This window comes from Prunus persica, chromosome G1, assembly GCF_000346465.2.
Source record: "Prunus persica cultivar Lovell chromosome G1, Prunus_persica_NCBIv2, whole genome shotgun sequence".
Classification (NCBI taxonomy): Eukaryota; Viridiplantae; Streptophyta; class Magnoliopsida; order Rosales; family Rosaceae; genus Prunus; species Prunus persica.
The window spans coordinates 42,200,528-42,215,146 of record NC_034009.1 but is presented as its reverse complement, the minus strand read 5'-3'; the positions used below and the strand labels follow the sequence as shown (position 1 = coordinate 42,215,146).

Sequence of the window (14,619 nt, the reverse complement as noted above, 5' to 3'; positions counted from 1 at the left end):
ACCCCTGTTTTTACTGAATTACCAATCCCTAAAGTACTTCTCGTGGGCAATGGGCAATTTGGGGCTTGTTCCTTGTTGAGCTGTTGTATTATTACATATTGGGGTCTATGTGTCTGATTAGGTGAATTATTGAAAAAAAAGAAGAAAAAAAAAGGGTTAAATGATATTTTGATTACTGGGTTTTACATGGAAATTCAATTTGGTCTTTGAGAATTTTTTATAGCCAAATTGATCACAGTGTTTTCCAAAGTTTACAATTTATAGACATTCCGTTGTCTTCCGTTAAGTGTAGTTTTTATTTTTATTTTTTTATGAAGAACCTTTAGTCTTCTTCCTCTAACTCAATAAATTGGGTATATTGTGCTATTAAGGTTTAATGATTGAGAAAAAATTTGGGTTGAAATTGAAATTGTGAGGTACAAGGAAAATAAAAAAGCCAAACCAAATTAAAATGAAAATCAACAACTTCTGAATATATTTTGGTGCTCTATCACCTTGATTATGTCTCCTTGCCATTCGAAATCACAATACGGTTGTCATTCAATCAATTCAAGTTCAATATATCATCCATTTTGTGACCTTATACATCACAATTCCGATTTCAACCCAAAATTTCCCTCAATTTGTTAAAGCCTAATAGTACAATATACCCTAACTTGTTTTTTTTTAATTTTTTAATTTATTTTATAACTACACTTAAAGGAAGATAATAAAATGTCTATAAATTGTAAACTTTGGAAAACACAGTTACTAATTTGGCTAATTTTTTTTTTCAGTGATCAAATTGAATTTTCGTGTAAAATCCAATAACAAAATAGGTATTTAACCCAAAACAATCAGTGATGGTGCAATGCTCTCTGTTAGAATATTACCGTCACAATTGAGAATTCACTTGTGCCCAAATATTTTTTTCAAAATTGACGTCGACGAAAGTATCAATTATACGAAATTACATAAATACTAAGACAAATATTAGCAAAATATGAAGAAGAAAAAAAGCTTACTTTAATGAAATGTACTATATAATTTTTTTTGAAAGAAAGTGACGTTGTTATCAATCAATTAGTAAGGTACAATTCGAGAACGATCTTCAATCAGCACATCCAGAATAATATCTAGGGTCTTCCTAACGAAAATGAATTATTATTTAAGAAAAATCTTTTTGTCATGCAGAGAAGATGAGATTTGCTAAAAGGTCATACCTAATATTAGAGAATGCTTATTATACTAATATTTCGTTAATTAGGTTTAAAAATATGAGATTTTTTCAAATAATATTAAACACCATGATCCATGGCCATGCAGAGAAGATGAGATTTGCTAAAAGGTCAAACCTACCCTTCCATAGTTTTAATGGCCACAAACACGACCGCGTTCAGGTAAGGATTTGCAGATGCGTCCCCGAAAGGCTAAGCCATAAAAAATAATGTTAACAAGAAGAAAAGGCTTTGGCTTTGGCTTCGTTTAAAAAGCACGTGTTTTTGGTTTGGGCATTTCAAATTTCAACCAGATTTCAGCATCGGCCATGATTCGATCCGAGTAATATTCTTGTTCAAATACAATCCAAAAAACCACATCTCCAGCTTCTCTCTCTCTCTCTCTCTCTCTCTCTCTCTCTCTCTCTCTCTCTCTCTTTTTAAGAGTTGACCCGTTCTGTGGTTTGGGACTGATGAGGAGCTCCGGAATAGTAGCTTAGCTCGGATTTTGTGAGGCCCCCAATTCTTCTTCAATCTGTTTGAAAAGGTCGGATCTTGCCATTTCTTTCGCAGATTATAACCGTAATTTTAGTGGGTCGGTTTGATTTGCATTCCTTGTGCTTGAAAAAGCTTGTTTATTTACCATGATATTGCTGATTTGGTATATTGCGTGCATAATTATGTTAGTTAAAAGGCGCTTTTGTGATTTTTAGTCATGTACTTTACCCGAAAGTTGGTTGATTTTTTTATGGTTTTATGAAAAGAAGAATATAGATTTAATTTCATGAACAAATACATAGGACGCATTGCAAAAACCCACATGAGCAAATCCCAGCTGCACGAACAGGAGATTTTATGTCAATAGATTTTCCGGTTATTTGTATGTTAGATGAATGCCAATCCAAGACATTCTGTTTAGGTAGATTTGGATATTACTACAAGGTACAAGTTAGTGGTGATTCCAGAGTTGTCATGTCAAAGCTATCACAAAAGGGCTTATTAGGTTGAAAATTTTACTTCAAATAGTAGTACATTGGATGCGAGCAAACATAGTTCAAAAGGCTGTATAGTTTACATGTGAACAATTTCAATTTAAGTCTGATTGACTAGAACATATGAATCTTAATGACAGATAAGGTTGAGACTGAAGGTTTTGAGTAGGATTTCAGTGCTTCCAAATGGTGACACAAATTCTTGTTAGTCATCTCGTGGTTATAGAAATGACTATGCATATGCTGTTTCCAGTTAATAAAATAATGCCAATGTAATTTTGTTCGTAATAGAAAGGAAATGCATATGCTTTCAAGGAAAAAGTTATAGGATTGAATTATGGTTGACGTTATTGATCGAATCGTGAAATTGTTGAATGGCATAGGTTCGTTAGTGTTTGGCAGACAGAAAAGTTTTTGTTCCAAAAAGGAGATAAAGGTGAGGCATTCTATTGAAACTGACATGATCCCATGTGTAATTTCTGCAAAGGTGGGAAATAGAGGATAATCTCGAGGGGGGAGGAGAAATTTAGGAATTTTGTGGTCCTGTCAGCTAAAAGGTCCATGCTAAGTGATGTAATATTGTAATCCAGCATAAGTTTTATAGAGAACGAATTTGTGCAACTCTTGGCAAGGTTCAGGGTGATTTGTAAATTTGACAGCTTGAGAGCAGAGAACTAGGTTTCAACAATGTAGTCATTGGGGTTATTTAAATTCTTGGAAATAGATATTTGGAAACCAATTTTTCCGTGCCTGTAGAAACCAATTCAATAGTATTCATTTCCGTTGTGTCTTTTCTTTTCTGTAGTAGTTGGATTAGTTACTTCTCGGCTCTAAAAATGATTGAGTAATTGGCAGATGTAACTAACATGTAAATCTAAATAACTTCTGACAAAATTAAAACATAATATAAATGAATGTGACCCCTCTTTTCAAAAAATGAATGTGATCCCATACATGATGAATTCTGTCACAATGTCTATTCTTGAAAGGTGCTAGCCATTCTTGAATCATGCTTTTTGATTCTTCAGAATAAGATTGGTTTAATTGTTTTCATTGCTCATTCAAGTGTTTTGTAGCTTATAAAAATATGTATTGACCATAGTTGAGTTGACCGTTCAATCTTAAAACAATAATAGAACTATGTTGATGTACTTCATGACTGCAATATGCTAGTTTCCATAGTGTTCAAGTAAGAAATTTAATTCTGGTTCTCTAGGGATAAGCTTAAAATATCGTTTTGTTTTTGTAGGATAGAGAACTTGCCTTTTGTTTTTGCACTTTTTTGTATATGTAAGTGATGGTGAGAGGAGACTGAAATGGGAACAAGACATTAGTACTTAAGTTCTGAAGTCTTCATTGTTAATTTACAGATTCTTCTCTGAGAACTATGAGTACGGGAATAAAGAAATCCCCTTCAAATGGCTCTGAGAAGATTTTATCATTTGAAGAGCAGCAGGCAAAGGTATCTGCAGTAAAACTGCTCCTTTAGCATTTCTATAATCGCTTTCTTTAACTTGTTTTAATTCCTTAAGTTGGGGCATGATAATACCATCCTTATTTTGGGGAGAAAATCTATTTACCCTGCAACACTCTTCATATATGCAGATTAACGAAGTGAAGAGGTTGATAGGAACATTGCCTGATAAGTTGTCCATTTATTGTTCTGATGGATCCATCTCAAGGCATCTAAGGGCAAGAAACTGGAATGTCAAGAAAGCTACGAAAATGTTAAAAGATACCTTGAAATGGAGGGCAGAGTACAAACCGGAGGAGATTCGTTGGGTATGCTATCATTTATTGCTTGTAGTCCGAATTCACATACACAATTTCTGCCAGATTCTACCTTTTCATCCTGCTTAAAACAGGTTCCCTACTCTGATAGCGTACTAGTAGTCAAATGAAGCCTGATATATTCTGCAGGTTGCATCCTTTGTTTTTCTTTCTTTGTTTTCAGTGCATACTGAACTGGCTTATATGGTTGTGGTTCAGTGTACTGAACCTGAGTCAATTGACCTTTCTGGATTTTGTAAAATTTCAACCTTCCACACCTATTAGCAGTTCTTTCTGAATTCAACCCCACCTATCTAGTAAACTGTAAGAAAATTGATAGACACTCAGAGTCCAGCATAGCTATAATTACTTCAAACCCAGATAATTACAAGGGTCATCTGGAGTCGTTAGGGTTGGAGGTTGTCGATCCATGTCAAGTTCTTCTAGTATATGATTACTGAAGTAACAATGTTCTTACAAATTCATCATTTCCATTTGTAATACAGGAAGAGGTAGCTCGTGAAGCAGAAACAGGGAAAATTTACAGATCAAATTATTTTGACAAGCATGGGAGACCAGTTCTTGTCATGAGACCTAGTTGTCAGGTTTTATCTTCAAAGCCCTTCTGACACCTCCATGAATTATTTGTGATTTATAAGTTAGCTATAACTTAATATTTGAATTTGACTCTGAGCTACTTGTGGAATCTTACGTGCTGTAAAACTGTTGTTATTTGTCAGCTTTATTCATCTTATCTAACCAAAATATCCCATATTGAAGCAGATAGTTTTTCCAAAAAGAGATAATAAGCATATTAATCGTAGTGCAGAGTCAGTGACAAAATCATTGCCTATAGCATCTTGTCGAATTCCTGATAATAGGATATGCTATATATACCTATAAATGTAATGCTTTGGAGATCTATATTTCAGAAGAAATCTATTTTTCCTTGTTAACAGTTCGTAGTTTCTTTTAATTGCAGAACTCAAAGTCGACAAAAGGACAGATTAGATACTTGGTATACTGCATGGAGAATGCTATTTTAAATCTACCTCCAGATCAGGAACAAATGGTTTGGATGATAGATTTTCAGGGTTTCAATTTGTCACATATTTCAGTGAAGTTGACACGGGAAACTGCCCATGTTTTACAAGACCATTATCCAGAACGCCTAGGTCTTGCAATACTGTACAATCCACCAAAGTTTTTTGAACCATTCTTTACGGTAAGCCCAGTTGGTTGCAAATTTTGTTGTTTAAGTTTTCACTAGCTCTATACTTTGCAGATGATCATTTTTATAAAGCTGTAACAGTAACTTTTCGCAGTTATACAGCTTTTGGCCTTTGTTCATATTTCCTTTTGGCATATGAATTGCGAATGACGACCTAAATTTGAAAGTGGAAGAAAGCCAAACTTTTTCGTGATAAATTAATAAGATCCATAGTAATAAAATTTGTACACTTGTAAACATGATTTTTTTTGGCAGTTTCTTGTTATCCTGTGCCATTCCAAGGGGCTGGCCATCCCCTTTTCCCCTTTTAGTAAAGTCTCAAATAGAGAGGATGTCGCTTGGTACTGGGTAGATTTGTATTAATGTGGAGAAATCTATAGCCAAATATATCAGCTTGGTGGCTATGATACTTAAAATAATGTCTTTTGTTGCAGATGGTAAAGCCTTTTCTAGAGCCAAAGACTTACAACAAAGTCAAGTTTGTTTACTCGGATGATGTCAACGCCAAGAAGATAATGGAGGATCTATTTGATATTGATAAACTGGAGGCTGCATTTGGGGGAAATGATACATCGGGTTTTGATATAAATAAATATGCTGAGAGGATGAAAGAGGATGACAAGAAGATGCCTGCAATTTGGACAAGAGGAAATCCTGCTTTGGCAGCCTCAGAACCTGCCCCTACCAGTGCTGCTCTTACATTGGATTCTATCAAGTTAGACTCAGATTCTGATGCATCTGATAATGAAAAAACAGACAGTTCCTCGTCCCATGGGATAGAACCAGAAGTTGTCTCAGACCATGACGAACTGATGGCTGCCGGTAGCAGAAACGCTACCGAAGATGTACATTGAGTATAATAATGGCTCAAGGTATATATGAAGAGTTAACTGAACTGCTGTATCTTGCTGACCCTTTTTGGCTGTCTGGTTAGGTACCAAAAATTTAAGAGGGATTCTGTGAACTGGAGTTATCAATTTATTTGACCATTTTGGAGACAATGAATGTATTCGCCTTGTGTAAGTCAGAACTCATGTAGTCCACAATTCACATAAGAGATATAGTGTTTGTCTCCGTTCTTTGTGCCTTATTGTTCACTCTTCACTTAAAACATTTTCTCCACGTATGTGCATCTTTTTCCTCATAGAAAAAAAGTTCAATTCAATTCAATTGCAATTGGATTTGCTATATTAGAATCGTAAAACCAATTCAAAACAAATCCAATTATAGATGGGAGAAATGTGTCTGTCGTACTGATAACTATGAATCAAAGCCATTATATATAAAAGTTAAACCTTTCCTTGACGGATAAAGTTCAGCGTTTTAAGATGGAGAAATACTCGAAAAATTGAATGTACTGAACAGAACCACTTGTATGAATTGCATTACATATACTTTAGGTTTGAACACTATCACAAAACCTTAAAATACCAGACGCAAAGCTTATAGCACAAAAAAGAAAAAAAGAAAAAGAAGACTAAAGAGTCTCGTAGGAAACTCTTTATATATTTACAGCGTAACAGTTAATTGTTAATTAAGTGTGAATATTCATTTCTCGGTATGGCAGCTCAGCCTTCTGTCTCTCGACTGGTCTCCTCTCATTTTCTTTCCTTTTTCTTGCTCTTTCCCGCTTCTCCAACATCTGATTTCTTCTTTCTCTGACAATTATTGTTAGGGGATTGAGAGAATTCGACTTTTCTTGAGACTTCCTATCATTCTCCCCTCATTTTCTTGATGGTTCTTGCTTCCGAAACACACTGATTTCTTCCTTCTTTGTACTTTAATGGCTTCTCCTTACGATTCTGAGGCCTCTGTCCCTCCCTCCACTCCGCTCCCTCCTCAGCCTACGTTAGCTCCGACGGCCGTGGCACCATCACCTCCTCGGAATCCAATTGACTCCTTTTATGCTGAACTCAATGCCAAGGGATATAAATTTGCTGAGCCAGAGCATTCACCTGAAGTAGAACCAGAGCATCTGCCTGAAGTAGCCGCTGCAATCAAACTAAAAATAGTGATCGATGGCAAAGACCTTAAAGCGGCCATTACAGAAGATGCGGCCGCAACCTCCAAAGCCCCAAAAGCCCCCAAAACCCTCAAAGCTCCCAAAGCCCCCAAAGCCCCACCCATGAAACTGAGGATTCTGATGAATGGCAAAGATCTAGCCCAGTCCATGGCAGAAGCTGCAAAGGCCGCGGCAACCGCCACCACCGCAGTCCCAACACCACGCTTCAGAAAACCAACGCTTCCAGTCGACGTCAACCCAGAAGTCGAGTCCGCCGTAGATCTTATTAAGGAGATGTATAATGGAGCGGTAGCGGTGGCAATCCTTAAATCACCAATACAACTACAAGCATCTGATGATTCCTTCAAAGAAAAAGAATTAGTGGAATTAATGTTACTGGTGGAGGAGGCATGTGTGATGCCGTTGCTTTCACTGAAAGCCCTGCTGCCTCTGCTGCCGCAATTGATGTAAGGAACCGTGCTATCGTCGACCTGTTACACCGACGCCAGTTGGCCCGTAACATTTTTGTCACCCATAATCTGGGGTTCCCAAGACTGTTATATTGGCTTGTAAGCAATAACCTCATCAATTGCATGCAATGGATTACCCCAGATGCATTAGCAGTAAATGATTTCCATGGCGTGACACAACTAATCGAGTGGGGGTTCTTGGGCCGTATGTCAAACATCTCGGATTTCAGGTTTCTGTTGGAGGTGTTTGTAGGTATTACTTTAATAAATTGTTTGAAGTATCAAGATTTGCATATAAGTATCAAATTTTGTATTTAATAACTATTGGAGTGTCTTATATTTTGATTAGGGATTTGTTGGAGTGAGCCAGGATGGTAAAGTCTTTAAACACAAGAATGACTTATTCATTGAAGGGCGTCAAGACTTGCTGAATGATATCAGGGCCTAAAAGAAGTGATGTAATGTTGTTGTAATGCAACTTTTTGCAAGGTTGATTTGTAGATGGAGAGACTGTTTCAACAATGTAGCCATTTGCGACATTAAAGTTCTTTGAAATAGATACTTGGAAACCAATGAATTGCATGAATTTCCTTTCTGTTTTTTCTTTTATTTAGTTCTTGCCTCTAAAAATGGTTTGAGTAAGGGTTATTCCCGTATTAGTTGAATGCCAATCCAACACATTCTGATTTGGTTTTGCAGACAAAAGTGTTTGTTCTATAAAGGAGATGAAGGTGAGGCGTTCTATTGAAACGGTCTTATGATCCCATGTGTAATTTCTTCAAAGGTGGGAAATAGAGGATAATCTCCAGGGGGGAGGAGAAATTTAGGAATTTTTTTGTCCTGTCAGCTAAAAGGTCCATGCTAAGTGATGTAATGTTGTGATCCAGCATAAGTTTTATATAGAACGAATTTGTGCAACTCTTGGCAAGGTTCAGGGTGATTTGTAAATTTGGCAAGTTACTTGTTGCCTTGCAATGGATGGTTTCAAAGTACTTGCCTCTGGTTTTGAGGGAGACGAAAAGGTAACTGTATGTTATGTATCTAGATTACTTATTTAAAAATTTCTTGGCTCAGCTACATCAGCAATTGTAGTTTCTGAGCCCAACAGCAAAATCATCATGTGTTTGCTAGTTCCATTTGATAAAGTTTGTTATCCATCTTACCTTTCTGAATTTTCTTCTATTGTTACTATTTTAAAATATGCTTTCTTATATTCTGTATTGTAATCAACAAGAACAATTTTACTAGAAATCTTCTGGTTACTTGTAGTGACTGACCTCTATCTCTCTCTCTTTCTCTCATTATTGATATTTTGATGCTTATTATTGTGTTGCAGGTTAAGATAGAGAAGTTAGTAACAGCAATGGGGGGAGTTTTGCATGCTAAAGCATCTTTGGATGTTAACTTTGTCATTGTGAAAAATGTCTTGGCTGGAAAATACAAGGCCAGTTCCTTTAATTTCTCTCTCTGTATTTTCAAAATTTAATGCCTTATAATTTATTTCTATGTCAATCATGTTGGAATTTGATAGTTTGGTACATTTTAGCTAATAAAAAGCTTTAGAACTGTTTTAGCAAGTCTCACTATACAATGTCATATAATTTGACTTTGGCATGTTTGCTTCAAGCCTGCAGTCAAGGCTTCATCGTGATCCATATATCCTGAATCCAGGGTCTGTAAATACAGTTGTTTAAACTTACAGGTATTCAGATGTTAAACATTTATAGTCTTTTTCTTCAACGGCATTGAAAGATTGAGGTTGTCCTTAAGGTTCTCTTTGTTCCCAGTGGATCAGCATCTGCATATTTTCCTAACTTGTACTTTTTTCTTCTTCTCAATGATGGTAGTTTTGATTTTGAACATTAACATGTTGCAAAAACCTTCACATGGGCCCAAAAGGGATAGTTCCAGTGTAAGGTCAAAAAGTTCAATGCTTGAAAAGGCTATTACGGATTTAGAGAAGATGGTTGCATAAAGTTATATTTTTTTTTTTTTTTTTTGAATAGAAACATTGTATTGATAATCAAGAGGAAAAATCCTCGATCAAACAAGAAGACCAAAAAAAGAGTCTGACCTACTAAGCTTGAAAAACAAACTGTAAAAAAAACACTAAAAAACACAAAAAAAACTTCAGTAAAATCATCTTAAGACTGCCATCATGTCTCTCATGATGGTAGAGTAGTGATAGTCCTTGAACTGCCCCGAAACCGAAGCCCAAAGGGATGCCCAAAATTTAATTCTGTCCCATAATTCCTCAACCCTAACTCCTATATGACCCTGAAAAATTCTTTGATTTCGCTCCATCCAGATATTCCAGAAAATAGCATGAACTAGACAATCACGAAGGATTCCGGCTCTCTTCCCCTTCCCTGAAATCCTCAGATTGATACTAAGGAGCTCAAAACACCCTTTAGGAATCACCCACTCCACTCCGAGAGCACCCAACATCTTCCACCATAATCTTAGGGAGTACGAACAATGAATGAACAAGTGATCAATGTTTTCTGCATTCTCTTTGCAAAGAACACACCAAGAGGGGGATAAGCACATCTTTGGTTGCCTCCTTTGAATGCAATCGCAAGTATTAATCCTACCATTTGCTGCCAGCCATACGAAAAATTGAATTTTCGGCGGAGTCTTTGCCTTCCAGATTGAGCTGAAAGGGGGAAAGACATCCCTAGTGGTAGAGAGAAGAAAAGACCTGAAAGACTTGCAGGAAAAAGAACCCTGCTCCTCGACCTCCCAAGATCTCCGATCCGGTCTAGAACCGTATAATCTCACATTCCCCAATATATCCAAAAGTATTACCACTTCTGCTATTTCAGCCTCGGACAAATTCCTTCTGAAATCAAAATCCCAATTGAGAGGCAACACATGATTGTTAGCAAAACAGGCTATACTTTGATTTTTTCTCCTAGACAAAGAAGAGAGTCTAGGAAACAGATCTTTAAGAATCCCTTCTTTCAGCCAAAGATCCTCCCAAAATCTAATTTTCTCCCCATTTCCAACAGAAAATCTGCAGCATTGAAGAAAAGAGTTATACCCTTTCGAAATCTCTCGCCAAGGATTCCTGCAAGACACCTTATCAATCCGTTTAGTATCCCACCCATTCGAGTCAATTCCGTACTTGCTCTTAATGATCCTATGCCATAGCGAATTGGTTTCAAGTGGAAATCTCCACAACCATTTAGCTCTGAGGGCTTCATTTCTTTCTCTTAAAGAGCCAATTCCAAGACCACCTTCCTCTTTCGATTTAGTCACCCTTTCCCACCTGACCAAGTGACATTTCTTCCCTTCTTCTAGACCTTCCCATAAAAAGTTACGCATAAGTTGTTCTACTTTGGCGGCCACTCCTATAGGCATCTTAAACAGAGACATATAGTAAGAAGGAATGCTACTCAAAACCGCTTGGATTAGCGTTAACCTTCCACCTTTGGATAAGCAAGCCCTCTTCCATTTTTGAAGTCTTTTCTCCACCTTCTCCATTACTGGATTCCAGAAATTAAGAGCTCTTGGGTTTCCCCCGAGAGGCAGACCCAAGTAAACCATAGGCCAGCAACCAACCTCGCATCCCCATTGAATTTTTGTTTTCTTCTTTTGTTTTAAATGATATTTTGGGTTTGTCCCAGTACCCTCTCTATGCTTTGTAGATGATGATTTGAGGAAGCTCCTTTGCAAACAATATTTCCTTCTGTGTACAATTACAGCTAGGCCACCTGGTGCGGATAATCAAGAGGCAGATAATTTATCCCAAGCAATTACAAGGAGATTGCCAAGAGATATAAAGGCGAAACTTGCTAAAGTTGCTAGACTAGCGGTATTCTGAAAAGCCATTTTGATTGTAACTGTTTAACTCTTGGTGTTGTGGTTTATTTGAATAGTCGTATTCACAAACTTGAATACATATTCACCTCTTAAGTTGAAACCTGTAATAAGTTTAAATATAAATGCTCTTTCTGTTGCAGCAGGCTAGCCATGGGAAAATAATGAAAGGGTTACTCAAATGAATATCCTTGGTCACTTAATACAGCTCAGAACATTAAAGGTATCGCAATTCATTTTGAAGAAAAGCTTTAGCCTTCCAATACCAGCTCATTAAATTTCAAATTGTGAACTATACGTCATTTAAGGTGCAGGACTTGAACTCAAAATTATGTTTGCTTATTGTTCTGGAACTTAGTGACAAAGAATGCTGCAATTCGACAAATATATGAACCGTTTCATACCTTTTCTATCACTTTATCTCTGTGCACTGGCTCTTGTATCAGTTGAAGAAAGCTTTTGGATAATTTATTTGGTTTGTATAAATTACTTTTTATACAAGACTTGGAGTGTATTACAGTATTACCCGTTGGTGTACTTTGTTTGGGTTATGAGTTAAACGGCAATTTACTGTAATTACTGGCTCTTTACTTTGACATGAATAATTTTTTTTAACCGGTAAGTGGTAGAATGATTCCTTTTATGTAAATGCTGTTTTTATGTTAACTATGGATGAATAAATGCACTTATTATCATGAATAAGATGTGACATATAACAGGTGGGTTTTTATTTCTCTTGGCTGTTAGGAAAAAAATTGCTAGGCTATTTATGGTTATGCAATGTGTTTTTCCTGCAGAGAAACTTGAAGGTTATGATTAGTATGGGTCTTCAGCAAAAAAGGAGAAAGATGACAGGTTTCAACAGATAAAGAGAGAAGTTACAGATTTGATTAAGATAAAGGCCCCATCTTTGGAGTCCAAGGTATGTGTAGCAGGGCCTTACTGCAATGTGGTGTTTTAATTGCTGTCTTTTTTGCTGGGTAAAAATGATTTACAAAACTGGAATATTCATATTGACTATCATCATCGTTAAAAAGATATTGGTATCCGGATAATACGAAGTCATGATTTGGCATCCTTTTTGTCTTGTGCCCTATTAAATCAGCGGCCATCATGCCTTTGCTATGCTACATCTGTTCAATTAGTATTCCTCTTGTTCTCATGGATCATCCAGCTTGCTTTCTCTTGAGATTTCTGGCAATCAATTTGTTGCTCTTGACCACCGTCTTTTGTTTTCATGGGGCATTTGCTTATGCTAATTCAAGAGACAGGGCCTCTTCCGTTACATTCCTAATGTTGACCTGGTTTCCCCAGCTTTCTTTCCATTGCTGGTTGTTCGCTTGTCTTTGTTGCTTTTGACCAAGTCATCCCACATTACTTGCGCGATTTGATTATTTATTTATTTTGTATTATATCTTTTTAACCATCCTTTCTTTAGTGTTACTTTGCTATCTTTGCCACAAATGGAATAGTGGTTTTTTCAGTAACTCGTGTTTTAGGTAGTGCCTTCTGTGGAAGATATTTCATATTTGTTCCGTTGTGAGAAGATTCCGAACCATTTATTTTATTTTTCCATTTCCCCTCGTGATGCTTGCACCATGTCATAATGGAAAGAGTAATAAGAATAACCTTTGTCTGTGGCTCTAATGGAAAGTGCGTAATATGTTTTCAGGCATTGCAACAACAATCTCGAGCATCAGATGATTTTCAAGAAATTGCCTCTGGAGCAAAAGAACTTTCTCAAAGAAAACTTAGCATGGATGCTGCATTGGAGGATAAGATTTGTGACCTCTATGACCTTTTTGTTGATGTACTGACTCAACCTTGCAAATTCCGTCATTGAAAATTTTGTTCCTTTATTTTGCAGATAAATTCCTTTATTGTTGCCTGATTCCCTGGTCTTTATTTCTTGGTTCTAGGGGCTGGATGAAGATGCAGGTCCCCAAATAAGAAAGCTCTATGCTGAAGTACTTCACTTTTTTCGCTGTATTTTTCCCTGATTTGTTATTTGTATTGCCTGCGCTCTCTTGCAGCTTCCAACATGTTCTGTTTAAAGTTTCTGTACGATGCAATGTAACATGAAGGCAGTAGATCTAGGATTTGATTCTTCTTACTGCAGTTTTGGAGGTTTGCAGTTTAGTTTTTGGTCGTTTCACTTGAATGCTTCAATTTGAATTATGAGTGCCTGTTCTCGCTCTCTCTCTCTGCCCACACACACACACACACCCACCCCTACCCCCAATGTAATATTTTCTTTCATAAAGAGTTGTGATATCTGAATTCAACATAGCAACTTTCAACCAGTAATAATACATCTCTGAAAGTGTTCTTGTAAAAGCTTTTGTAATCACCTAAATGTATGAAGCTTTCCTGACTTAATTAGTCTCATATGATTCAGCTAGCAGGATTGTGGCCTAATGGTTTCATGGACAACCATGAGATCAAACGCGCAATTTGTCGGTTCAAAGAAAGACGGAGGGAGCATCAGGTTTTGATATAAATAAATTTGCTGCCTGCAATTTGGACAAGAGGAAATCCTGCTTTGGCAGCCTCAGAACCTGCCCCTACCAGTGCTGCTCTTACGTGGGATTCTATCAAGTTATTCTCAGATTCTGATGCATCTGATAATGAAAAAACAGACGGTTCCTCGTCCCATTGGATAGAACCAGAAGTTGTCTCAGACCACAACAAACTGGTGGCTGCTGGTACCAGAAACACTACCATAGATGTACATTGAGTAAAATAATGGCTCAAGGTATATGGTGACTTAACTGAACTGATGTATCTTGCTGACCTTTTTTGGCTGTCTGGTTAGGTCCTAAAAATTTAGAGGGATTCTGTGAACTCATGTAGTCCACAATTCACATAAGAGATATAGTGTTTGTCTCCGTTCTTTGTGCCTTCTTGTTCACTCTTCACTTAAAACATTTTCTCCACGCATGTGCATCTTTTTCCTCATGAAAAAAAGTTCAATTAAATTAAATTACAATTGGATTTTCTGGGAACTATGAATCCAATTAAGTATGTAAAACCAATTCCAAACAAATCCAATTGTAGATGGGAGAAAGGTGTCTGTCGTACTGAGAACTATGAATCAAAGCCATTATATATATAAGTTAAAGCTTTCCTTGACAGA

General features: G+C 36.7%; 1 protein-coding gene and 1 long non-coding RNA gene across 2 annotated transcripts; both read left to right on the top strand.

Annotated features, from left to right (window-relative positions):
* On the top strand, positions 1,383 to 6,263 carry LOC18790718 (random slug protein 5). Its single transcript, XM_007222444.2, has 6 exons — positions 1,383 to 1,743; positions 3,559 to 3,650; positions 3,794 to 3,970; positions 4,465 to 4,563; positions 4,941 to 5,183; positions 5,624 to 6,263. Exons 2-6 carry the CDS (start codon positions 3,576 to 3,578, stop codon positions 6,041 to 6,043), a joined length of 1,014 nt encoding a protein of 337 aa, XP_007222506.1. The 5' UTR covers positions 1,383 to 1,743; positions 3,559 to 3,575; the 3' UTR covers positions 6,044 to 6,263.
* On the top strand, positions 9,112 to 13,679 carry LOC109946508. Its single transcript, XR_002269639.1, has 5 exons — positions 9,112 to 9,363; positions 11,369 to 11,706; positions 12,281 to 12,405; positions 13,156 to 13,293; positions 13,403 to 13,679. It is a non-coding gene; the product is annotated as an uncharacterized LOC109946508 (long non-coding RNA).

Bases quoted from the DNA above. Each gene is read 5' to 3' on its own strand.
- LOC18790718 (XM_007222444.2), top strand. From the start codon at position 3,576: ATGAGTACGGGAATAAAGAAATCCCCTTCAAATGGCTCTGAGAAGATT. The intron at 3,651-3,793 runs GTATCTGCAGTA...TCATATATGCAG, and splicing joins TTGAAGAGCAGCAGGCAAAG to ATTAACGAAGTGAAGAGGTT. The intron at 5,184-5,623 runs GTAAGCCCAGTT...CTTTTGTTGCAG, and splicing joins TTTTTGAACCATTCTTTACG to ATGGTAAAGCCTTTTCTAGA.